The 25,088-nt window shown below is 40.1% G+C and overlaps 1 protein-coding gene across 17 annotated transcripts in view; it reads left to right on the top strand.

Annotated features, from left to right (window-relative positions):
* The window catches only part of ENTREP2 (endosomal transmembrane epsin interactor 2), a 481,153-nt gene that overhangs the window by 300,127 nt on the left and 155,938 nt on the right, over positions 1-25,088 (top strand). For 2 of the 17 annotated variants that reach the window (XM_064570014.1, XM_064570015.1), the window contains one exon: positions 21,987-22,285. The exons of 14 other annotated variants lie outside the window; for them this stretch is intronic. In XM_064570014.1, the coding sequence (XP_064426084.1) occupies positions 22,274-22,285 (12 nt within the window). In that variant the 5' untranslated portion in view covers positions 21,987-22,273. Of the gene's footprint in view, positions 1-9,470; positions 9,611-21,986; positions 22,286-25,088 lie in introns of all 17 variants that reach the window. One more of the 17 variants, XM_054513365.2, reaches the window with a different exon arrangement.

Genomic DNA, 25,088 nt, shown 5'->3' on the forward strand with positions numbered 1-25,088 from the left:
TATTTATTTATTTGAGAGAAAGAGAGAGAGAATGAGCAGAGGGGAAGGGCAGAGGGAGAGGGAGAAGCAGATTCCCTGCTGAGCAGGGAGCCTGACACGGGGATGGATCCCAGGACCCTGAGATCATGACCTGAGCCAAAGGCAGAAGCTTAACTGAACCACCCAGGCACCCAATTTTTACATTTTAAAATATTATATTTTTAAAAAATAACAATGAAGAAATATATGCAACAGAGAATATACATGACCCACAATGTGTAAAATATTTACTATAGAGGAAAAGTTTGCCAATCCCTGCTCTAGACCCATCATAATCAATCTTAAAAACAAGCTCAAAAGGATTGAGCTGATCCACCAATAAATGAACTGCCTGCTAGAACAAAATTTAGCACTCTCTGAAGAAAGGAACTAAAATCCAGATTCTCAACAGTAGCACATTGATAATTTCTAGCATACATTCAAAACTCACTAGATAAATTCATGAGAGAACAAGTTTCAGACAACCAAAATGACCCAAGACATTGACAAAAGACAACTGGAAAGCTTTTACTGGCCAAAATCAGGACAATATGTACAGCAAAAAGAATAAGATTGCAGAGGAGTAAAACATACTAAATATGTTTTGGTCTATGAGTTTATAACGATCTTTACAAAAAAATGAATTGCTACTCTCAGAGGATACTAGAGAACCAATTTATTCTCTTGAAGACTAAATAAAGGGAAAGATCGTAGTAGATAAGTGGTTCCATCTCCACATGAAAGAATTCAGACTAATAAATGAGGAAGAAATAATATAATTAGAATAGCATCACTTTGCAACCTCCAGTGTAGTAATGCATCTAGGCATTGGCAGCCAGACTTGGCATGCCTTCTTATGAATGAACACAGTATGACCTGTTATCTTACCAAAGAGAAAGAACCTAAATCCAATCAAGTCTCTAAATCCTGTTGCTTATTTTTTGTTGTTGTTGCTTATTTACAAGACAAACATGCAAGAAGTGAACATTTTGAACTGCACCAAAAGGGAAGATTGAGTTTAAAAGAGACAAAAAGATGTAACAAGTTTTGGGGGTTTTTTTTGCAATTAAAATGCTTTATCTGTGTGACAGGAGTAAATAAACAAATTGAAAATCTGATTATTACTTAAACTACAAACTACATCCTGTCTTTTATAACTATTGCTCTCTCTTGGAGAGAGAATCCTCCAGGTGAATCCTGCTGCCATGTCACGAGGACATCCAAGCAGCCCATGAGAGGCCCACTTGGCGAACAACTGAGGCCAAAAGAATTCTAAGTAGAATGGATAGTTCTATAAGCAATTTTACCCAAATCTCAAAATGCAAACTTTCTGAAGAGTGGGACAAATAGACTTTACTTCTCTGTTTTCAGCTGTTCAACCTGTCTCTGTCAGCAAATTTTCTTCTTGGCAAAAGATATTTAGGGCTGTTGGTCCATTCTTTTAGTTCTGTTCATCAATAAAAAACAGGTATCAATTAGACTATTTAGAGTCACTGTTTTTATATTGTAGTTGATTTTAAATATTCCCTGAGCTATAAATAAAATAGCTATTTCCTAAAGAATTCATTTGAAATCCTGTGGTGCCCATCCACAGTGAGCACAAAATGAGTATACATTTTAGGAGGATTGGGAGGAGGGAGGTAATAATCTGTCTATCACATATAAATCTGTACCATGGAAGTGAGTATTTCTCGGAGGGCGTAATATGTAATCATCAAAGGTGTTTTCTTCTTACCAAAGATCCAGAGTTGTTTATACAACCCTTCCCATTGCTATCTGATTGGGAAGAGAAAAGGGGAGAGAGAGAGAATGGAGAGGGGAAGAAGGATAAGGACAGGAGAGTAGAGAGGTGAGGTTGAAAGGAGAGAGTGTGTCAGGGGGGTTGGAGAAGCAATACAGAGAGGGATATTTGCTATAATGTCATTGGTGGAGAGCACATCACTGCCCAGGTACCATCTCCAGGAAGTCTTTTGTGACCCCTCCCCCAATGCATTGTCATATCCTCTTTATTATTGCTGTATAATGTATTAACCCGAAACTACAGACGTAACAGTTTTTAAAATGAACAGACAAAACTGTAGTGTCTTAGGATGTACATTCAGTGTTGAAACAATAAAAGAATGCAGCAGCAGAATACACATGGTTCCAGAACATGTAGAATATTTATGAACATCAGCCATACACAGGGCAATAAAGCAAGCTTTACCAAATGTCAAAGGTTAGAAACACTGAGAGTGTGGTCTCTGAGAACAATATAATTGAGCTAGAACTACATAACAAAAAGCTAACAAGAAAAGCTGTGTATATTTGGAAATTAAGTACTATACTTCTGAATAGCCTGTGGATCAAAGAAGAAATCATAATCAGTATTAGAAAATGTTTTGACCTCAATGAGATACCACCTCACACCAGTCAGAATGGCTAAAATTAACAAGTCAGGAAACGACAGATGTTGGCGGGGATGCGGAGAAAGGGGAACCCTCCTACACTGTTGGTGGGAATGCAAGCTGGTGCAGCCACTCTGGAAAACAGTATGGAGGTTCCTCAAAAAGTTGAAAATAGAGCTACCATATGATCCAGCAATTGCACTACTGGGTATTTACCCCAAAGATACAAATGTAGGGATCTGAAGGGGTACGTGCACCCCAATGTTTATAGCAGCAATGTCCACAATAGCCAAACTGTGGAAAGAGCCAAGATGTCCACCGACAGATGAATGGATAGAGAAGATGTGGTATATATATATACAATGGAATATTATGCAGCCATCAAAAGGAATGAGATCTTGCCATTTGCAATGACGTGGATGGAACTGGAGGATATTATGTTGAGTGAAATAAGTCAAACAGACAAAGACATGTATCATATGATCTCACTGATATGAGGAATTCTTAATTGCAGGAAACAAACTGAGGGTTGCTGGAGTGGAGGGTGGGGTGGGAGGGATGGGGTGACTGGGTGATAGACACTGGGGAGGGTATATGCTCTGGTAAGCGCTGTGAATTGTGCAAGACTGTTGAATCTCAGATCTGTACCTCTGAAACAAATAATGCAATATATGTTAAGAAAAAAAAAAAGAAGAAGAAGAAGGTAGCAGGAGGGGAAGAATGAAGCGGGGGAAATCGGAGGGGCAGACGAACCATGAGAGACGATGGACTCTGAAAAACAAACTGAGGGGTCTAGAGGGGAGGGGGGTGGGAGGATGGGTTAGCCTGGTGGTGGGTATTGAGGAGGGCACATTCTGTATGGAGCACTGGGTGTTATGCACAAACAATGAATCACGGAACACTTCATCTAAAACTAATGATGTAATGTATGGGGATTAACATAAGAATAAAAAAAAAAAGAAAATGTTTTGAACTGAATGACCATATCAAAACTAAGGAGATAGAAGTAATGCTGTGTTTAGAGGGAATTTATAGCCTTGGAAGCATATATTAGAGAAGAAGCAATGCTGCAAATTAATGACCTAGGTATTCCTCTCAAGAATTTAGAAAAAGAACTGCAAATAAAATGGAAATTTAGTAAGGCAGAAATAATAAAGAAATAGTAAAGGTAAGTATATAGAAAGCAACAAAATAAAATTTCAACATAGTATAAAAAGGCTAAATAAAGGCCAAAAGAGGATTTGTTGCTCACTCATAAAATTGATAGATCCTTGGCAAGACTGATGAAGAAAGCAAACCAAAGGCATAAATCACTAATATCAGAAATGAAAAGGAGGTATCACTTAAGATCCTACAGACATTAAAAAGACAATGAGAGGATATTGTCAACAAATTTATGACAATACATTTGAAACTTTAGATAAAACGAGAGATGCTTAGAAAAATACAACCTACCCAAACTGACCCAAGAAGAAATACAAAATTTGAATTAACTGTTAAGTAAGTTGAACCCATAATTAAATACCTTCCCTGAAAGAAAACCTCAGGCCCAGAAGACTTCACGGGTTAATTCTACTGAACACATAAGGATGACATTCAGTCAGTTGTACACAAACTCTTCCAAAGAATAGAAAAAGAGGGATTATTTTCCATTGCATTTATGAAGGCAGCATAACCTTAGTACCAAACCTAACAAGGGCCTTATGATAAACGAAAATTACAGGACCACTTGTCTCTTGAATATAAGTGTAAAAATCCTTTAAAATTTTTAATAAACATGACTCTAAAATGAAGGAGGAAAAATCAAAGGAAAAGACTTATTCATGGAAGCAAATTCTTAGAGATACACAAAAAAGATGGCACATCATGACCATGAAAGGTTGGATCCAGGATTGCAAACTTCACTTATACCCATGACAGACGGAAGAAATATTTTTTGATTCCTTAACAGATGACGGAAATTAGGTGATGAAAGTTCAGCAAGTACTCCTGATAAAAGTTAGCCTACTTGGTACAGGTGTACACTTACTGGTACACACAAACTCTTCCAGCCTTAACAGGAAGACCACTTTCCTCTGCTCATGGGTTCTGTGGGTCAGGAATTCTCAGGGCACAGAGTAGGGATAACTTGTCTCTGCGCTGTGATGTCTGGGGCCTCTGCTGGGAAGACTCGGTGGCTGGAGGGATGTGCTAACTCTTCAGTATCACCTCCTACCACTCACCTCCAGGATCATTGGGCTGCAGCCACACTGGCTTCTTGGCTGTTCCTTCAACACACCAGGCAGGCTCCTGCCTCACAGCCTTTATACGTCTGCCAGAGCCCTCATAACCCAGAATCCACTGGGTTAGGACACTCACCTTTCTCAGTTGTCTTCTCCTTGAGGCTTTTCCTGGCCTCCCTCTGTAAAGTGGGAATCCCCTCCCGGTACCCTCCAATACTAGCTACCTTTGCAGCTTTGTTTATCACTTTCTGATATACTATATAATTAACTTACTCAACTCTACTTTTATTCTTTGTCATCTTTTCTCACCAGAATGTAAACTTCATGAGAGTAGATATATTTTGTCTGTTTTGTTCACTGCTGTGTCCTCTGAGCCTAGACTACAGTCTGGCATATCATAAGTCACTTAAGAAATATCTGTTGACCACATGGATGGATGGATGGATGGATGGATGGATGGATGGATGGATGGATGGATATGAGGCATGGAATCACAATGGTGGGGAATCACCAGGTAAAAAGAGCATAACTGGAATATTATGCTGTGATTATTAGGAAGGATAAGTTAAAACTCTATGTTTTGTTGTGAACAATTACCCAGACTTATTATAAGAAAGAAGCAACATACAGGACAAAGTCTAGTATGCCCTGTTTCTGTCCATTTAAAAAATAAATTTCTGGATAGATGAATATGTATAGACATACAATCATGAGTTTTCTGGAAGGAGTCAAAAGATACTGTTCCTAATGGGAGGGTTAGGGAGAGGGACTGGAACACAGGTAACACTGGAGATCTTACTTTCTCTTTTAGTATTTTTCTGCAGAGTTTGAATTATCTAACCATGCTCTTCATATTTTCACTTCAGAACATCACAAGAGGGTTTCTTGGTGGTGAAGGAGTTTTTCTTTGCAGTGCTCATTGCTAAAATAATAAATAATTGTTATAAAAATAAAAAAATACAAGTAATTTCATTTAACAAAATTCATGAAAAGCATTGCTAATCTTTTGGGACTTCCTTGCAGTATGGTGAGGTCTTGGTGCATCAAATAAAGATTAGATGGCATTCAGGATTTCCTGTTTGCTAAGGCAGAAGACTTTTACTTATGTCCTTAATGTTTTCATCAACAAAAATTTCAGATCATCAGAGCACTTTGTTCCTATGCTGTCTGCTTTTCTGTAATGTTACTCGAATTCGCAGTAGATTGACAGGCCCTTAGCAAATGGGCAAGTTTTAAACATTTTATACTAAGTTTTATGTCTGAGTCCGTGGCTCCAGATGTTGCCAAAGATGCCATGGTTGTCAATTAAACTATAGCTCCCTGGAGTTCTCCAGGAGAGCAGGACTTTTGAAGCCCTGGGATCTTTGTGTCCAACTTTGTGTAGTTAAGCTATAAACCTATGTCCATTTTCTCTGTGCTTTTTCACTTTTGATGTTGGCTCAGTTTATGCATGTTCTCACTCTTCATCCTCACACTACACATATCTGATATAATACAGCGTTTGCTGGAGACTTCTTTTCCAGAAAAATCCCAAGAGGAGAAAGAAAAGACAAAAATCGTGGTTTTTTTGGAAATTGAGGAAAGCCATTTTAAGAAATGCATTTGATGACCAAGACACACACGCGCGCACACACACACACAATTTCATTTATCATGATGAGCTTTTCATCTGTCTTTTCCATCTTAGAATGTGAAATATAAATCCCCCAGTCACCGACTTTTTTTTAAGTATGGAAATGCTGGCTCGGAGAAGCGCAGACCCTCATGTTTTAATGGGGCTGTGAGCTCGCTTACACTCAAGGCAAATAGGAATTAATTCCACTGGAACTTGATAAAGTTTAAGTCCATCAGCAGCCAGACTACTTTATATTAGATTTTCAAATGAATGAAAAATTAATGAAGAGCTCTTACAATAGCTTCAGAATGGGCATATTTATAACCTTATCTTGCTTGCCAAAAATAATTACGTCCCATTTTTTCCCTGCCAACCATTTTAATACCTTTCACAGGAAATGGGAAAAGGGAGTTGGTGCAAATTGGGTCTTTCCTTACAAGAAAGAAGAAAAGGTTTTGGAATCTTTGAGCAACATTTAAATGTTGTCAATTCTGGAACACTCTGTCTTAGAATGTTCCCTGTTTTTATGTTTATTTGTATACATATCGTTTTTCCCCCAAGTCAACTACACAACATTTATTTCCAAATTCCATAATTATGCAAGTCTGGCATCACATTAGGAGTTCCTTTTTATGGTTTGCAACTGTCTGCTGAAGATCCTGGATTTGTTTTACAAACTGAGGCTGATCCCAGTGACCCCAGCTGAGCGGACTCTGGGTTATCCTGGGGAGGAGGAGACCGGTCTGACCAGGCTTGGAGGGACCAAGGGAGAAGGGAGGACTTGCTTCTACCTGGACCCATCTTGCCCCTACTCCACGCTACAGCTCTGAGAGACTCCTGAACCCACCCAGCCCTCTTCTCAGGAACTGCACCGTCTTGCCCACCCCTTGGAATATGGGCTCTTGGCACCTGACATTTCCTTCTCAGTCCCAGGGGAAGCCGCTGAAAAGGAGACAGAAAGGGTCCATTTTTTAATGTTACAGTGTTTTAGTAGTATTGCCCGGCATTCCGTTCATGGTTGTGTGTAGTTATTTCAATTTTTAGATGTGTATTATGTGTCCTGAACAGGTTATGGCTTTTGGTTTTGTTGGAGGTCTTTTTGTTTTTGTTTTTCTTGTTTTTTGTCAGTGCAGTCAAATGCACAGAAATGCTTAATGTACAAGCAAAACAGATGTTTATTTTGACTCTAGAGCCTTAGAGAGTTTTTTCAGGTGAATCCTGGGTCTTCTTAAATTAAGAAAATATGTCTAAATGAACATAGCTTTCAAAAGAATATCAAATTAATAAAGTTAGAATTAATTTTTAAAAAGAAAATGAACTACCCTTTTTAGAAAAAAAACAAATACGAGTAACCATAAAAGTAGAAAGTGAGAATGGGCAGAGCAGAGGCTGGGGTCACAGGACAGAGCACAGACAGGAGGTAAATTTTATGTTTTGTATATTAAGTTCCTTTTAAGAAAGTAATGATTTCTTAGCATGGTGACCGAATCAAGGAAATTGGAGAATATGAATCATGATATCATGTGGAAAAATGATTATATACAACCTGGAACAATAATTTGTATTTGCCTTTTATTTTTTTTTTCTGACTAAGTATAATTACATACATTATGGACACAAATTTTGAAGTATAACTTTAATAAAACCAGATTTCTGTTGCAAAAAACCCAGAATGAGCTCCAGTTTTAGACCTATTGGTTGGCTCATTAGTTACTGTAGGATAAACAGTATGTTCTTTATATATGAGATATATATAGATTCTTCTCATGATATTTCCTTATTCAAAACCTCTTGCCTTGAGTACATATTCCACCATGAAAGTCATCTTAAAACAGTCCTTAATTTAAAAAAATTCCCCCAATTTTATTGAGATATAACTGCCGTATAACATTGTGTTAATTGTAGATGTACAACATGATGATTTGATGTATGTATATATTGTGAGATGATCACAAGTTTAGTTAGCATCCATCACACAGTTAAAAAGGTTTTTTTTTCTTATGATGAGAACTTTTAAGATTTACTTTCTTATCATCTTTCAAATATACATCACAGTATTGTTATCTAGAGTCATCATGCTGTACATTACATCCCTAAGACTGACTTCTCATAATTGACCATCTCCACCCATTTTGCCCACTTCCCTACCACCTCTGATAATCATCAACATGTTCTCTGTATGTATGAATTTGGTTTTTTTTAGATTCCACATATAAGTGAGTGTTTGTCTTACTTACTTTACTTAGCATAATGCCCTGAAGGTCCATCTATGTTCCAAATGGCGGAGTTTCCTTCTTTCATATGCCTCAATAATATTCCATTATAGATGCATATTTATATTATATATGTATGTATGTATGTGTCTATGTATACATACATAGACACATACATACATACACTATTTCTTTATCCATTCATTCCTCAGCGGACACTTAGGTTGTTCACATATCTTGGCTATTTAGAATAATACTGCTGTGAACATGGGAATACAGATATCTTTTCAAGATTGTGACTTTGTTTCCTTTGGATATATGCCTTTTCTTACATTTTTTTAAACTCAAATTATTTCTGGCTCTGGCACCTCCTCCTACTCAGTGGACCTCACCATCAGCCTGTTGCTCCCACGAAGGGGCGCTGTGGCTGGGAGGTGTTCCACTGCTGCCTATGTGGCTTTGAGGGGGCTGCCAGGAGCCCCTTGTGTTTGTGACTGCCCCTCTCTCAAGGCTGTAGCCCCTGGTGGTCCAGTTCTTGACCTTTGTACTCAGCTCCTTCCAAGGATGCCAGGCGGGAGAGGGTTGCAGGCCTCTGCCATTTGGGGACCTTCCCTCTCTGGCATCTTCCCAGTCTTGGGGAATGCAGCCTCTATGAGGCCCTGCCACTTTCCCTGTCCCATCCCAGCACCGTTTGCTCCCCAGTGTCCTTGTGAGACTCCAGCTTAACACTCTGAGCGATCTGACTTTTCCGGCGAGATAGAGGCTGGGCCCTTGTTGGTTTTTCATTGCTTTGGGAATGAAAGCTAAGTCTGAGGATCTTCATGTACTGGCTTTGTCGTCTTGTCCCTCCCTTTTCCCTTCTGGGGGTCTGGCTCTAGCAACCTTCTCTCAGCACCTGGGGACCGATGCACCACCCCCTCCAACCTGGCGGGCACCATGCATTCCTCCACTTTTGGCAGAGGGAGAGTGGCGGGCCTGAAGCCTGCCGCTGAGCAGCTCTCTGCTTTCCTCACAGGTCCCAGAGCTGCAGGAAGGCTGGCTGCCACGTTACGAAGGACTTCCTCTCCCACGGATGAGAAATCGTCCCTCAGCCAGCTCTGACCTGTGCCCCAAGAATAGGAAGGCCCTGCCACATTTGCTGTTTCCTGAGTAATTGTAAATAAGACATTCAGTCTCCTTGTGGGAAAAAAAAAAAAGCGTAATGTTTTCCATCAATCACTTTGTTGGAACCCTTTTCAACAAGTCACAGCATTTTAATATAATTTTGTACTTAAGGAAGTTTTATTTCTGAGATCTGGCCCTTAATCATTTATATGTGGTTTTTCAGTTTCCCAAGTAACAAATAACAGTGACAGGATCTGCATCTAGGAAATGTTTTGTGGAAGTGTCCTTATTTGTCAACCAAACCTTTGAAGTACTGTGAACTTGGTCCCCACATCAGAAGAGACGTGTGTTCTCCTTCCTCCACTGTGGGTGCCCACAGCAGGTTCCTTCCCACCATTGACCTGTAGCTGCACCAGGACAAGTACAGTTATGTGCCTGGGCTTCCTCCCCTCCCCCCCACCCCAGCTCAGTATACTTGCCCTTTATTAGCAGGGTGTGGGCTGTGGTTGAAGGCAGAGTTGGTTCATTCTTGGCTCTGGCCACTAAATGTTAGGCCCTGCACCCACATTCCACATGCATCTTTGAACTTCCAGAACCCTGGCAATAACCTGCTTCCAGGATTTGCCAGTCTTGCTTTGCCCTTCCTGTTTCCACCTGTTTCTTCATTCCTGGTCCTTACTCCTCGCTCCCGAGGCTCTGAGCTCTGGTCTCCTTGCATTGACTGTCCCGCCAGAAGGCTCTCATTCCATAGTGATTCAGCACATCCTCTTTGGCTCAGGCACCTGGGCTAGGGGTCAGAGGCTTTTGCCTGAGGTCTTAGGCTGCAGGGGCTCCCTGGTGACCATATGAAGGAGGGCAGGGACTGGAGGTCAGGCTGTAGGGAACAGTCAGATCTCCCACCCAGCATCTCTTTCCTGTCCTGCAGTTACTGCAAGAGCTCCCTGGCAGGACAGCATGGATGTATTGATTTGGACGTGGCACCTAGCCCCTGGTAGACTGGAGAATCCCACTCCTCAGAATATCCAGACTTAGCTCAGGGGGTCCCGCAGTCGGTCTGTCCCCACTGGCAGAGTTTGGAATGTGCTGCTCAGCACTGCCCACTTTTGCGCTTCCCAATGTGTGATGAAAGCCACGCTCCAGGGAGAGAGTAAAGCCAAGGACGGAGAGATGGGTTTCTATCACTTACAACCCAAAGGCCTACCTCCCTAATACATATGTCCACCTCCATTTTCTGTCCTCTTCAGTAATGTTTGCCCCTTATGAGGATCTTAATCGAGAAAAAGCATCATGATAAGCAATGCTGGTTGTGCTGGGAATCATATAGACCAGCCTGCTGGTGTGTTTTGTGACAGCATCATTGAGACCTGGTCTCTCAGATTCTGTCTATGTGCAACACTGCAGTAGAAAAAGCATCATCATTGTGTTTGAATAGTAAGTAGTTCTGAGAAGCAGGAAACTTTGCTTTTTACCTTGTATTCCATGGCAAATGGATTTGACCTGCATCTGGCATTTTTTATAATCATGTATTCTAGAGAATACATAAGAGTGGAAGAGAAGTGAGAAATGAAAGAAGCATTATCCTTCCTCACTCTGTTTCTTTTTAAACCAACACGTCCAGCTACACAATGGTGAACCTCTGCAGTTTCCAATCCCCAAACATATCTCTCCATTATGTTATGATACATTTTTGTGTTTTGTGATTTAATCATGTTAAAAGTCATATATGAAATGAGAAACCAAAGCCTGTGATGGTTGGTATTCATATATTGGTGAAGTAACTTGTTAAGGTCCTCAAAGTACTAATAAAATTGCAGTCAGGCCTCAGCTAGGTATTTTTTGAGTGATACAAATGAGCTTTTTATTGAAGGTGGGGAAAATGGGATATAAGTTATAGCACTCAAGGTAATGTCTAGTAGTAGAAAATCAGAAAACCACGGATGGGCACTTAGATTGTGTTCCAGTGTTCAGGTGGTAGATAGTTTCTAAGACCTCAGGACTACACTCTGTCTAGTTTTCAAAAGATAATAGTAACATTTCCTTTTGTTCTTTTAGCTGACATTTAAAAAAGACTTTGAACTTCTGGGAAGAAAAAAAATTCTATGTGAATCTAAATGTTTTGTTATTATTAACAATGACTACAATATTCAAAGTAAATATTCAATAAATATTGTTTATTAACATTCCTCCTCAAATACCAATAAAATGAAAATGAAGAAATTGGGGTTCCTGGGTGACTCAGTTAGTTGTTAAGCGTCTGCCTTCGGCTCAGGTCATGATTCCAGAGTCCTGGGATTGAGCCCCGTTTGGCTCCCTGCTCAGTGGGGAGCCTGTTTCTCTCCCTCTCCCCTGCCTCTCCCCTCCCTGCTCATGCTCTCTCTCTTGCTCGCTCGCTCTCTCAAATAAATAAAATCTTAAAAAAAAATTTTAAAAAGAGAGGAATTAAAAAAATTTAAAAAGACTCACAAAGAAGAAACAGGCAGATGGGAAAAGCCAGCAGAGTTTTGCAAGGATGAAAAGCATATCGTTACATGGTGACCGGCTTCGGTTTCTGCATTTCTGCACTCTGCCGAGTGCCGGGGGTGGAGGGTGGAGCCAGGAAGAAACAAGCTGATTTGTGCCTTATGGCCTTGAAAAGTCTCAGGAATTAGAGGTAGTGGGTGTTTCTGAAGGCCAGGATGTGGATGGGGCAAAAACTAGAGGATTGGTTTAATCTGTATGATAAGCAGTTAGACCCCACCCCACCCCCGAGTCCCAAGCTGAGACTGTATAACTGTGAAATTGTCCCTCTCCAAGAGTAGACAGAGGTTGAACCAGAGAGACATTAGGGAGAGCTGGAAAGGTGACAGGTACAGCTAAGGTGGGAGTGCGATGCCTCATGGGAACGCGTCAGGAGGAGCTAGTCTATGCTGCAGTAACAAAACAAACAAACAAAAAAAGACCTTGAAATTTCAATGGCTCAACATAGCAAAGGTTTGTTTCTTGCCCACAAAATGTCTCATACAGGCTGGGCAACTCTTCAGGGCAGCTTTCTTCTGTGCGGTTAGGGAGGTATTGAGACTGCTTCTGTTTTGTATCTGTACCATCTCATCCATGAATGATCCCCACATAGCTGCCTAGGGAGAAGAAAGGCAGGGGGGTCCCCTGACCGTTGAGTGCCTCAGACTAGATATGACACAATCCTACTGCTCCAGACTTGGCCACATGACGACTCATCCCGTCTGTGAGGGAGGCTGGAGCTCCTGCAGCCCACGTGGATGTTCTGGGGACACAAACTGTCTCTGTCGCATAGGATTAAGTGAGGGTCTGGGGGAGAAGGGTGAGGCTGCACTTCCATCTGTCATCTCAGACTCCCTCTTTGCAATGCCCAGAGGGCTGACTGCTAGTCTCAACCATCCTCAGGCTGACGCATGAGGATTCCTTTCCACAGAACCCCACTGTCCAAGGGGAGAAGAAAATCACAGGTCTGGGGAGGTAGGGGAACCCATTAGTGAGGCCCACTGGTAGACAAGCTCCTGCTGAGCATAGAGAGCTTCACTTAATATTTTAGCGCCTTTTATGTGGTCACTCTTAAGCAGGATTTTATTGAGCACCTTCTGTGTGCCAGGAAATGTTCTGGATGCTGGGGATAGAGCAATGAAAAAAATAGACAAAATTCCCATTCTCGTGAAGCTTTATTCTAGTTCAGGAGATGGAAAAACAGGTAAATAAATCATATGTCACATGATAGGTAACACTAACAGGTAAGTGTTGGAGTGAAAAAGGAAAACCGGGAAGCACGTAAGGAATACGAGGAATGGGGGGCTATTTAATAGAGTGATGAGAGGCGCGCTCCTGTTGCTGGAGACCTGAAGGAGGTGAGAGTGAGCTGTGTGATCATGGCCTGGGAGGGGGAGGGGTTGGAGAACTTTCCAGGCAGAGGGAGTAGCCAGTACAGAAGCCCCCAGGTGGAAGCGTGCTTGGCATACTCTGGGAACAGCAAGGAGAGGTGTGGCTGAAGGGGAGTGTATGAGGGGAAAGTAAAAGGCATTGAAGTTAGACGTGCAGCTGCGGGTTTAGCTTGTGTGGAAACTGCTGGATGATTTAAAGGACTTTGCCTTCTACCCTAAGGAAGGTCGGGACCTCTGTAATGGTGAGCAGAGGAGGGGCTTTTAAGAGGGTCCCTCTGGTACCTGTATCCTGGGAGGGCAGGGCACAAAAGCAATGAAGAAGGAATGAGATTCATTCATGTTGGTGCATTTAGATGTGGTTCTTTAATTCTTGTTGCTGCATTGTGTTCCACTGTGTGTATGTCCCACATTTTATTTATGTATTTTATTGTGGATGGACAGTTAGATGATTTCAGTTTGGTGACTATTGCAAATAATGCTGCGATGAACATTCACTTAAGTATCTTTTTGTGCAATACCCAGAAGTGAAATACTGGGGTGCATGGGTTCAGCTTTAGTAGATAATGCCACATAATTTTCCACAGTGGTTGTTCCAGTTTACATTATCCCCAGCAGATTATGAGTGTTCCATTTTTCACCATTATCAGCAATACTTGGTGTTGCCAGTGATTTTCCTTTGAACCATATGGTGGGTGAATCATGGTGTCTCGCTATAGTTTTATTCTGCATCTCCTTAATTATTAATGAGGCTGAATGCTTTTTCATATGTTTATTAGACATTTGGATACCCTCCTTTGTGAAGTACCTATAAAAGCTCTTACCCATTTTCCATTGTGTCGTAGGTACTTATTTGTTTTAAAGAGTCCTTTATATATGTTCCAGAAATAGGCCCTTTGTCAAGGTTTGTAATTTGTCAGATAGATATATATACACACACAAATGTAGGTATATACACACACATATTATCTTCTTCCATTCAGGGCCTTGCCTTTTCATCTCATAATGATCTTTTTGGTATCTAGATTAAAATAAAATGTTCCTACCTCAAGGTCATAAAGATTTTTTCCTATGTTATCTTTAAATAGTTTTATTATTTTTCCTTTTGCATTTAGAACTATAATTTACTGAGAGTTAATTTTTTTATAATCCAAAAATATAGTTTCATTTTTCCACATGAATATCCTGTTGACCTAGACCCAATTATTCAAAAGACAGTCCTTTCTTCATTGCTGTGCAGTATCATCCCTGTGATGTAAGTGTTCTTATATCTATGGGTCACTTCCTAGATTCTCTGTTTGACCTTTTGGTCTTTTTGTCTATACTGTACATTGTCTTAAATAACTAAAACTTTGTAAGTAAATCTCAGTATCCAATAAAGTAAGCGCTTTGTTGTTCTTTAAGATTGTTTGGCTATTCATGGTCCTTTGCATTCTTGTATAAATTTTGTAGTCAGCTTGTCAAATTCTACAAAGAAACCCTGCTAGAATTTTTGATAGGATTATAGTGGATCTGTAAATCAATATGGAGACAATTGACATCTTTACCACAGTGTGTTTTCCATCCTATGAATATTTATTTGGATCATCTTTAATTTCTTTCAATAATATTTTGTTTTATAAATTTCTGAGTAGAGGTATTATATATTTTTCATTAGCTATAAATCCTATCTATTTATCTATCTTTATTTTTTTGGCAGTGTTATGCATAGTGATCAGTTATCTATTGCTGTGCCACAAACCACCTCAAAATGTCATGGCTTAGATATCTAGTTTATTATCCTCGACGACTCTATGGGTATTCTGCTGGTCTGGCCTGGAGTCCCTCCTGTGATGGTGTTCAGATTATGGCTGGAAGATGCTTGGCGGTCCCAGTGGCCTCACTTACATATTCAGAGCTTTGATGCCACTGAAGTTGGGCCTCTCCTGTCATCATTCATTACTCTAGGTGGGGCATCTGTCCACGGCAAAGAGAGCACTATGAAAGGGAGTATCCCAAGAGGACAAAAGCAGAAGATGCAGGCCTCTTCGGGCGTAGGCTCCAAAATCCACACGTTGCAACTTCTGCCACACTCTTGTTGTTCAAAGCAAGCCACAGAGTTAGCCCACGTGTGAGGGGGTGGGAAAATTATCCCCACGTCTTGATGGAATAAGCAGCCACCCACGTTACAGTACAAAAGGGCAGGTGCGATCCATCTTTGGGAAAATGTGTCACATATGGCATTTATTTTAATTCCATTTTCTGTTTGTCATTGAAAAATGGAAATGAAACTGATTTATGCATATTAATCTTATCTCCAACCACTTTGATAATTTATTAATTCTAATGGTTTATCTGTACATTTTTTTGACTTTTCTACATATAGAATCATGTCATTTGAAAAAGAAAAGACAATTTTGTTTTTTTCGAATCTGTACAACTTTTATTCCTCATCTCAAAGGAACATTTTCACTATTTCACAATAAAGAGTGATGTTTAATGCAGATTATTGTAGTGATAAATTCCCTTCTATTTCCAGATTATTGAATTTCTTGTTTTGTTAGTATTTTATAAGATCATGAATAGATATTGAGTTTTCTTTCTTTTTTTGAGATGACCATATGAAAGATCTCCTTTATCCTGTTAATAAGGTGAATCACCTTGATTGACTTTTGAATGTTCAGCCAATTTGCTTTCGTAGATTGAACTCAGCTTTCTCAATGCTGAATCTCTTGATTTTGTTTGTCAATGTTTTGTTTGGGGCTTTTGATTATATATTTGTGAGGGAGATTGACCTTTTATCTTCATTTTTCAAAATGTCCTTGTCAGATTTTTATATTAAGGTTATGATTTCTTTATAAAACACAATGGGAGTAGTTCCTCTTTTTCTTTTCTGGAAGCATTTATTTAAGACTGATGTTATCTCTCATTTAAGTGTTCAGTAGATTTCACTAGTGAAGTCTCCTAGGTTGGGTTTTTTGGGGGTTTTTTTGAGGGAAAATTTGGAATTACAGATTCAGTAGTGCCCAGGACTATTAAAACTTTGTGCATTTTTCTTGTATAGGTTTTGTTTAGTTGTTTTCCTAGGGGAAAACATTTGCCCATTTCATCTGTTTTCAAATGTATTGGTGAACATTGTAATTAATATTCTTGTATCCTTCTAATATCTACAGGGATGTACCTTGCTGTTGGTCATACCTGTGTGAGAGCACAATGAAGCTGGTTTGGGGAGTGTTGAAAGAGGTTGGAACCAATTGCTGCTGCCAGGGCAGGGGGTATTGCTAGTACCTTACTGACCAGAAGAGCAAGCAAACAGGAAGAAGCAGGTCCTACCCCTTGCCCCACTTTTTAGGCTACCCCATTGCCCCTTATTAGAAGAACCCAACAAGAAGCCATCTAACAGAAGAAAAACATAACTTTCAGAGATCCAAACCCAGCGTAAGAGAGCAGTGGATTTGGAACAGAGATCATTAGCTTAATAAATAGCACACCCTCCCACTAAAATATCTTCAGTATCCTCTTGACCTCACTCCACCTGGAGGAGACCCTTAGAATCATTTTTCTTTACACTCCATCTGCCTCTTCTTATTCCTGGGATATGCTGAGATTGTTTGGGTCCAGGCTCTTACCAAAATCTTCCTTCTTCTACTTCAAGAATCCTTATGAACAACTGTAGTACAATTTACATTCACATTATCATTGTCTATTAAGATTTTAAAATAAATATTACAAGATTTGTCCTATTGCTTATTAAACTGTCCTCACCTCCCATGGGTCCTTGTTTGATTTGGTTCTTTGGTGAGAGTATACCGGAGTATTCTCAGAGAGGACACCTGGGACACCTGCCTCCCATTCTGCAAGTCCCATAATCTACTCCTTTGTATTCAAGTAATAATAGTTTGCCTGGGTAGAGAATTTTTGGATTACAAGTGAGAAATGGGATATTAGACTGACTGTTTCTAGAAACAACTTAACTCTTTTTTGTCTGGAAGCTTGTACGATTTTTCTATTCTTGAAATTCAGAATTTTAGCAGGATGGGTCTAACTTCTGCCTTTCCAGAGCCCTTTCAAATCTGAAGACTTGAGTTGCATTTCCTTTGATAGTTTCTTTGCTTATTCTGTCATATGTTTTGTTTCCCCCAAACTTCTGTGATTTATATAATATTGCCTCCTGCTCTGCCCTTCATATCTTGATATTTCCCTTGTGATTGATTTTTATTCCATTAACTTTTGTCCTGTACTGTGTGACACATCTTTCACTTGAACCTTCTAAAAGAGTGATTTGGTCTTCAGTGGGGACCATTCTCTTTTACAGTACTTCTGCTAGAATTTTAAATTTAAAAAACAAGAATTATTCTGTTCTAGAAGCATTTTATTGTGCTCTAATAATATCTCCTTATGTATTTTCATTATGTTTTTATTTGATAGTCTATTTCTGTTTCTTCTATTAGTTCTGCTCCATAGTAGCCATCTGTTCTGGAATTTGGCATTCTCCTTCCTTTAAACCACTATGCTTATAGGTGTGCATGTGAGTTTGCTTTGCCTGATCATTTTGCTAGAAGTTCCCCCAATACTGGTTTGGGCTCAGCTGGTGGCTGTGACAGGATCCCTTTTAAGACTATGGTAGAATAATAGGAAGAAACGGAGGCAGATAGGGTGGGACTGTTTTCCCTCTTGGGGAAGGGGCAGTTGGGTAGGCAAACTACATTGTCTCACTTTAGATATGGCAGGGGGAGGGGTGGGTATAGGGATGGTGTCCATTTTCAGAATCAGATAGAGATAGTCTTCAGGCCCACCCTACAACTTCTCTTTCAATGGAGACAGCTGGGCAATATCTCAGGTAAGCCATACAGGCTCCCTCTCTGCTGCTCAGAGGTCCCCTGGGTTGTCTCTCTCTGGCTTGGGATGGCTGCTTCTCACTCTGAGCTCTTCCAGAGATGCAGCCTTTCTCCATACTACCTGACCTTTGGTCTATAGAGTCTTACTGATTTTGGCTTTCTGTGCTAAGCATGCACCTTTGTCAAAGGCCATGGGGAGCAATGGTAGGTCAACCTCTGGACAAACCCCCACCCTAGGCATCATCAGTAGCAGGAGACAGGAGACAGGAGAACATGTGGCTGGCTGGCTGGCCTGGGGCTCTCAGAGCTCAGCCGTCTTCAGATCATCTTCATATTAGGGACAGTTATAGGTAGGAAACAAGGCTAGACTTGGGGGTGCTGTATGAGTCTAGGCAACCAGGACAGATTGGCACTCCTGAAAACCTCCAGAGCCTCAGACTATAACTTCCTGTCTTCTCTTTCCAAGAAAACTGGGGACCAAGTTTGTAACATAGAGTAGGGTGTTAGGGGTCAAGTGGGCCAAGTGGCAATATAGTCCTCTGGAGGATGGCCTTGGGAAGCTAAAATGTCAAGTCCATCAGGCAGGTAGAGAAATGACCTTGCTGGAAAGAGTGAATTGAGCAGTGGGAACTTTGTGATATCCTTTGAGGTTCTAGTGTATAGTGGGGGTAAACTCCTCAGTGGATACTCACACAAGGAACCACTAGTTGATGGACATCACTCAAGCTAGGGTGATATCCATGAAATATGAGGATGCATCTACAGGACTTCCAAGAAAATTCTGCCTTTATAACTTACAGACTCTAGCTATCTGGGCAAATCATAGATCCTCCCCCTTTGCAGGTCCTAGATAAAATCTAAATGTCTTTTTGCCATAGAGAGGGAGACTGACTGCCAACTTGCAGTCTTGTACCACTACCTTAAGCAGCATTTCAAGCTGATATTCAAATGTCTATAGATCTCGGAGCTAGGTGAAGGGGGTTGGCACATGACCGCTGACTGGGAGCCCTGGCTTCACCAGGTAAAGTCTAAACAACCAACCTATATATTCCCTTTGTTGGGATTCTCTTGGCTACAGATGTCAGCTGGGATACTTTGGGCTGTAAGTGATATAAAACCCAATTCACAAAACCTTCAGTGACAAAGGACATAAATTATCTCAAATGACATGTTCAGAGGTGGGCTGCTCCAGAGTTAGTTGGTTCAGCAGCCTAGAGAAGTCATCCAAGATCCAGATTCTCTCCAGCTTTTCATTCTACCAGTTTCAATATTTTGATGTGTCAGCTTAGTTCTACTCATGGTCACAAGATGACTGCTTGAGGCATTACATGCAGATATAAAATGTCTAGTAGAAGAGGAATTTTTTTCCTGTGAACCTCTTTTTGAGAGCAAGTAAACATTTCTCAGATGCACCCCCCCAATACCACCAAAATATTCAGTATCTCATTGGCCAGAACTGGGTCACATGTCCACTCTTGACACTTGTTATGTGGATTGTATTATTTATTTATAAATTTAGAAAATGTCACCCTTGAGTAAGATTAATCAAATGAACATGTGAATGGATGTTAATATTAAGTGGCAATTGAGTGGGGCCGAATTTCTGTAATTTGCACCTAATAATCACACCTGGGCACAAAGGATTAAGCATAAGCATAACATATATCCACATTAATTACTGCCTGAAATTTCCCAATATAGTTTTTAAATGTCCAGAGTTATAACACACTGAATTAGGTAATTTGCTTAGAAATAAATGTGAAAAGAAAACATCCATGAGTAGTATGAACCACTTGGATAATTATAAACAATTGAGCAGCTCAAGAAAATTTCATAAGCATATTTTTAATGACTGATTGGATCCTAGGAAGCGGTTAATTAGCTAACATTTGCTTTTGCCACACCGCTTCTCTCAAACGTGGGATTAATAAAATCTGAATTAAAAAAAAAAAAGTCATGCTTTTCAAGAAAGACGCCCTGGTTTATCCAGCCAGATTACGGGATGTTGTTGCCAGTTTCGAGAGGCAGGAATCCTTCAGAAGACTGAGCTCCTCTGCCTCTCATGCATTTAGGGCTGTCCTTCCCACAGTGGCTTCCTGGTTGCGGGAAGCAACATTGCAGCCAAGCCCGCTGGGTCGGACATGTAAGTAGGCAGCACGTTCCCCTCTGCTCGTTCTTCCTTCCCAGATGCATGTGATTCTCACTTATGTGGGGGGCTTTGTCTCTTCCTTGAATCACTTTCTCAACCACAGCACTGATAGATGTTTGCTGTTTAACATATTTGTATTTATAAAAAAGGTGTGTTCTGTCTTACCCATTCTCTGTTTTTTCCTTCCCTAGGCCTTATTTGTACCTTTTGTCCAATTGAAATTAAACTTGTTTATTGCCTGGAATGCCTTTTTTTTTTTTTTGCTCAAGGCTTCTGAAAGCTCCACATAGCAGCCAAATTATCTCATGTACACGCAAGGAAAGGGCTTAGAGGATAGGGGACTGAGGTTTCCTTTAATATCAAGTTTCCTCGATATTTGAGTTTTGAGGGTACCTTCTTAGAGAACTAGGGACTTTGTAACAAATGAGGTGGCCGAATTCTCTATTTAGCAGGGTTGTCACATATGCCCTAAATGATTTACAAGTTTTCATGGAAATAGAGTAGTGATCAGTCTTTTAATGCTCTAAGACAAGTGAACAGAAGTGAGAGTTCTGGTTGAGCACAGGCTTTGCTCATTTGAACAGTTTTCATACCAAGAAAGGCAACGATCATACCTTTTTGTCCAGGTGAGTGAGAGAAAGTCCGGGTAAGAGAAAGGGTTGCCCATGTACAAAGGACAGAGCATTTGACTTTCTTGTTTCCTCTAGGTAGAAAGATAATTTACATTAATTCTTGAGTATTTGAAAATACTCACTTGTCTATATTAACTGAAAAAACTATTGTCGCTGTTCTTTGTGTTCTTCTTCTACAGTAAGATTATGTTTTTCTACCAGATGGGCAGCCTTTCAGAAGGGGTACTTGGAAATCTGGTCAGCCAAATGAGTGGACAGAACCCCAAGATCAATGAGGTGATATGTGTCACCTGAATCATGCTCACATTTCTAGAGATTATTTTTTCCCTCTAAATTTTATTAAGTTTCATGATCCTTATGTAGTTCTTGTATATAACCTCATTGTTCCTAGTTGTCATAATTAAGAAACTGTGGGAACTAAATTCAATTCATTTAGTGGAATATAGCTTAGTAAAGCGATGACATCAGGGTAAGAGAGACCATGTCAAAGTTGGGCCCAATCAGGAGCAGATGTGTACCTAACATTGTGTATGACTTGCTTATTAATCCATTATATGTGTCTGAACAGCTTTTTTTCGGGGAGGGGGTGTTGCTTTATTTTTTATTGCAGTAGATCTTGCCTTCAGTTCAGGGTTGTATGAGGAAATAAAAAATGAGCCTGTAAAACGAAGAAGAATTTAGTTTAAAATCATATATCATAAATATACCTATACATACTTTTGCAGATGTTACCTCATTTTGCATTTTTGTGAATATCCTGCATTAAGTTATACATATTGTACTACGCTTAATTCAGAAGCCATTTTCACAGTAAGGTTGGTATATTTTGAGATAATGGGGACTTGTTCTTGCTCATGAGTGGGAAGATAGAGTTATGAAAGCATTGGATCACCATTCATGCACAGTGGACTTTATGACCTATTTTTTATTTTACCCTCCTCTCAGGAATATCCAAGGGCCAAGGCAACCCCCCGAAGCCTCCCTTTGCCTGGTGTCTCTGTTACGGATGGCAGGAAGCAGTAGGAACAAGCAGAGCCCCCATTTCCTCAAGATACTTCGCTGCCGTTAAAGATCTATTCCCACAGAGTAGTTTTAAATGGAGACCTCCACTTGTCCTGGAAGTCACAGAATTGTGTCACTTGAAGAAAAATAGAGCCAAGTTAGGAAATTTATTGTTTTACCAGCAGATACTCTGGGAAACTCAGGATGCTCCAGCATACTGACATCCAACAATGAGGAACCAGGTGCTTCTTTAAATGTTATTTTCAGGAGGGGCTTTCTATTTCAACATGTGTTTATGATTTCTGATTTAGAATTCTTTCGTGTGTGTGTGTGTGTGTGTGTATTTTATTGGGGGGGGTGCAAAGGGACAGGGAGAGAATCTTAAGCAGGAACCACACCCAGTGCAGAGCCTGATGCGGGGCATGATCTCACAAACCTGAGATCATGACCTGAGCCCACATTAAGAGTTGGATGCTCAACTGACTGAGCTACTCAGGCACCCCTAAAATTCTTTCATATATTAATAGTATTTTACAGCTGAAAGAGTTTGCCTAACTCAGCCCTGCGTATCTGTGGGTGAAGAGGCTGAGAGGTCTTCCAGGACCCAGAGGAAACTGGTGGCAGAGGAAAGATGAAACTGTGTTCCATAAACCATGTAGCATAAAAATGTTTGTTAACTGCCTAAAATACAAACATCTTTGTGATAATGGCAAAAATCATTATTTCTACAGTAGACTGTGCTCCATTTTAACTTTTTAGTTAAAAATTCTTTCTGTTGCTGTTGATCCAGAAAGTCTGGGTGCCCTAACTGCATCCATTTGATGGTTTTCATTACTGTTTTCTTAAGTCTTCTTTTCTGTTTCATCTCATTACACTTCAGAAGGAGCAACTTATTCAAGACTCTTCAGCTTGGCCTTCTTCAGGTTCTTTTTAAAACAGGTTTATTAATACATAATTAGCATATCATAAAATTCACTTGTTTAAAGTATACAATGTTTTTTAGCATACTTCAGAGTTATGCAACCATCATTATCTAATTTTATCACATTTTGAATCACCCCAAAAAGAAATCTCATAGGCTTTAGCAGTCACTCCCCATTCCCCACAATAAAACTGTGTTCCACAGAAGCTGTACCATTTTACATTCCCACCAGCAATATTTGAGGTTTCCAATTCCTCTGCCTCCTTGCTAACACTTGATATTATCTGCCTTTTTTGTTTATAGCCATTCTGGAGCCTGAAGTAGTATATCATTATGGTTTTGATTTGCATTTCCCTAATGACTAATTATGTTCAACATTTTTTCATGTGATTAGCCATTCTTACATCTTTGGAGACATGTCTATTCAAATCCTTTGCCCAGTTTTACAATTGGATTTTTGTCTTCTTCTTAAGTTCCAGGAGTTGTTTATATTTTCTGCATATGTGTCCCTTATTAGATACATGATTTGCAAATAATTTCCCCCAGAATGTGTAGATTGCCTTCTCACTTTGAGTATCCTTGGACACACACGTTTTTAACTTTGATGAAGTACAACTTATCAGTCTTCTTGTTTATCATCTCTGCTTTTAGTCTCTTATCTAAGAGGTCATTGACAAACCCAAGGTCATGAAATTTGCTCCTATGTTTCATTTTAAGAGTTTTATAGTTTTAGGGTGCCTGGGTGGCTCAGTCGTTAAGCATCTGCCTTCGGCTCAGCTCATGATCCCAGGGTCCTGGGATCGTGCCCCTCGTCGGGCTCCCTGCTCTGTGGGGAGCCTGCTTCTCCCTCTCCCACTCCCCCTGCTTATATTCCCTCTATCGCTGTGTCTTTCTCTGTCAAATAAATAAATAAAATCTTTAAAATAAAAGAGTTTTATAGTTTTAATTCTTACATTTAGGTCCATGATCCACTTTGAGTTAATTTTGTATGTGGTGTGAGGTCAAGGTTCAATCCATTCTTTTGCATGTGGATATCCAGCACCATCTGTTGTTACCCCCATTGAATTATCTTGGTCCCTTTTTTAAAAAAATCTGTTAACCATAGATGTATGGATTTAATTTTGCACTGTCCCTTCTGCTCCATTGCTCTATATGTGTATCAGTTTACCAGGGCTGCCATAACAAAATACCACAGACTGGGTGGCTTAAACAACAGAAATTTATTTTCTAAGAATCTGGAGGCTCGAAGTCCAAGATCAAACTGTTGGTAAGTGTGGTTTCTCCTGAGCCTCTCTTCTTAACTTGCAGACAGCTGCCTTTTCACTGTGTCCTCATATGGCCTTCTCTCTGAGTGCACACATCCCTGGTATTTCTTCCAGGGATGAAGGATGGTGTCCTTCTGAGGGCATCAGTCTTACTGGATTAGCAGCCTACCCTAATGGCCTCATTCTAGCTTAACCCATTTAAAGAGCTTATGTCCAAATGCAGTCACATTCTGAGGTCCTAGGAATTGGGACTTAAGTTTATGAATTTGAGGAGGCGGCGGGAGACACAACTCAGCCCATAACAATAGGTCTGTGCTCATGCTAGTACCACAGAGCTTTGATTACCCTAGTGTTGTAGTAAGTTTTGACATATTGTAGAAGTGTGAGGAAATATGAGTTCTTTGTTGTTTTTTAAGTGTTTTGGCTATCCTGGGTCCCTTGAATTTCCTTACGAATTTTAGGATCAGCCTGTTAATCTCTGTAAAAAATGCAGCTGGCATTTTGATAAGGATTGTCTTCTATCCGTTTTACATATTGTTAGATTTCATTTGCTACTGTTTTGATAAGGATTTTAGCATCAATATTCATAAGGGATGTTGGTTGGTAGTTTTCTTGTAATGGATCGTCTGGTTTTGGTATCAAGATAATACTGGACTCAGAATGGGTTGGGGAATTGGTTCTTCAGTTTTCTGAAAGAGTTGGTTTTAATTCCTTTTAAAAGAATTTTGGTAGAATTCACCAATGAAACCACCTGGATCTGGATTTTTCTTTGTGGGAAGTTTATAAACTACTAATTCAATCTTTCTTTATTGTAGGCCTATTTATATTTTCTATTTCTTCTTGAAATCTGTGACTTTC

The sequence above is a fragment of the Mirounga angustirostris genome, unplaced genomic scaffold, assembly GCF_029215605.1.
Source record: "Mirounga angustirostris isolate CCGP_5_RB_7025 unplaced genomic scaffold, mMirAng1.0.hap1 SCAF_9, whole genome shotgun sequence".
Taxonomy (NCBI): Eukaryota; Metazoa; Chordata; class Mammalia; order Carnivora; family Phocidae; genus Mirounga; species Mirounga angustirostris.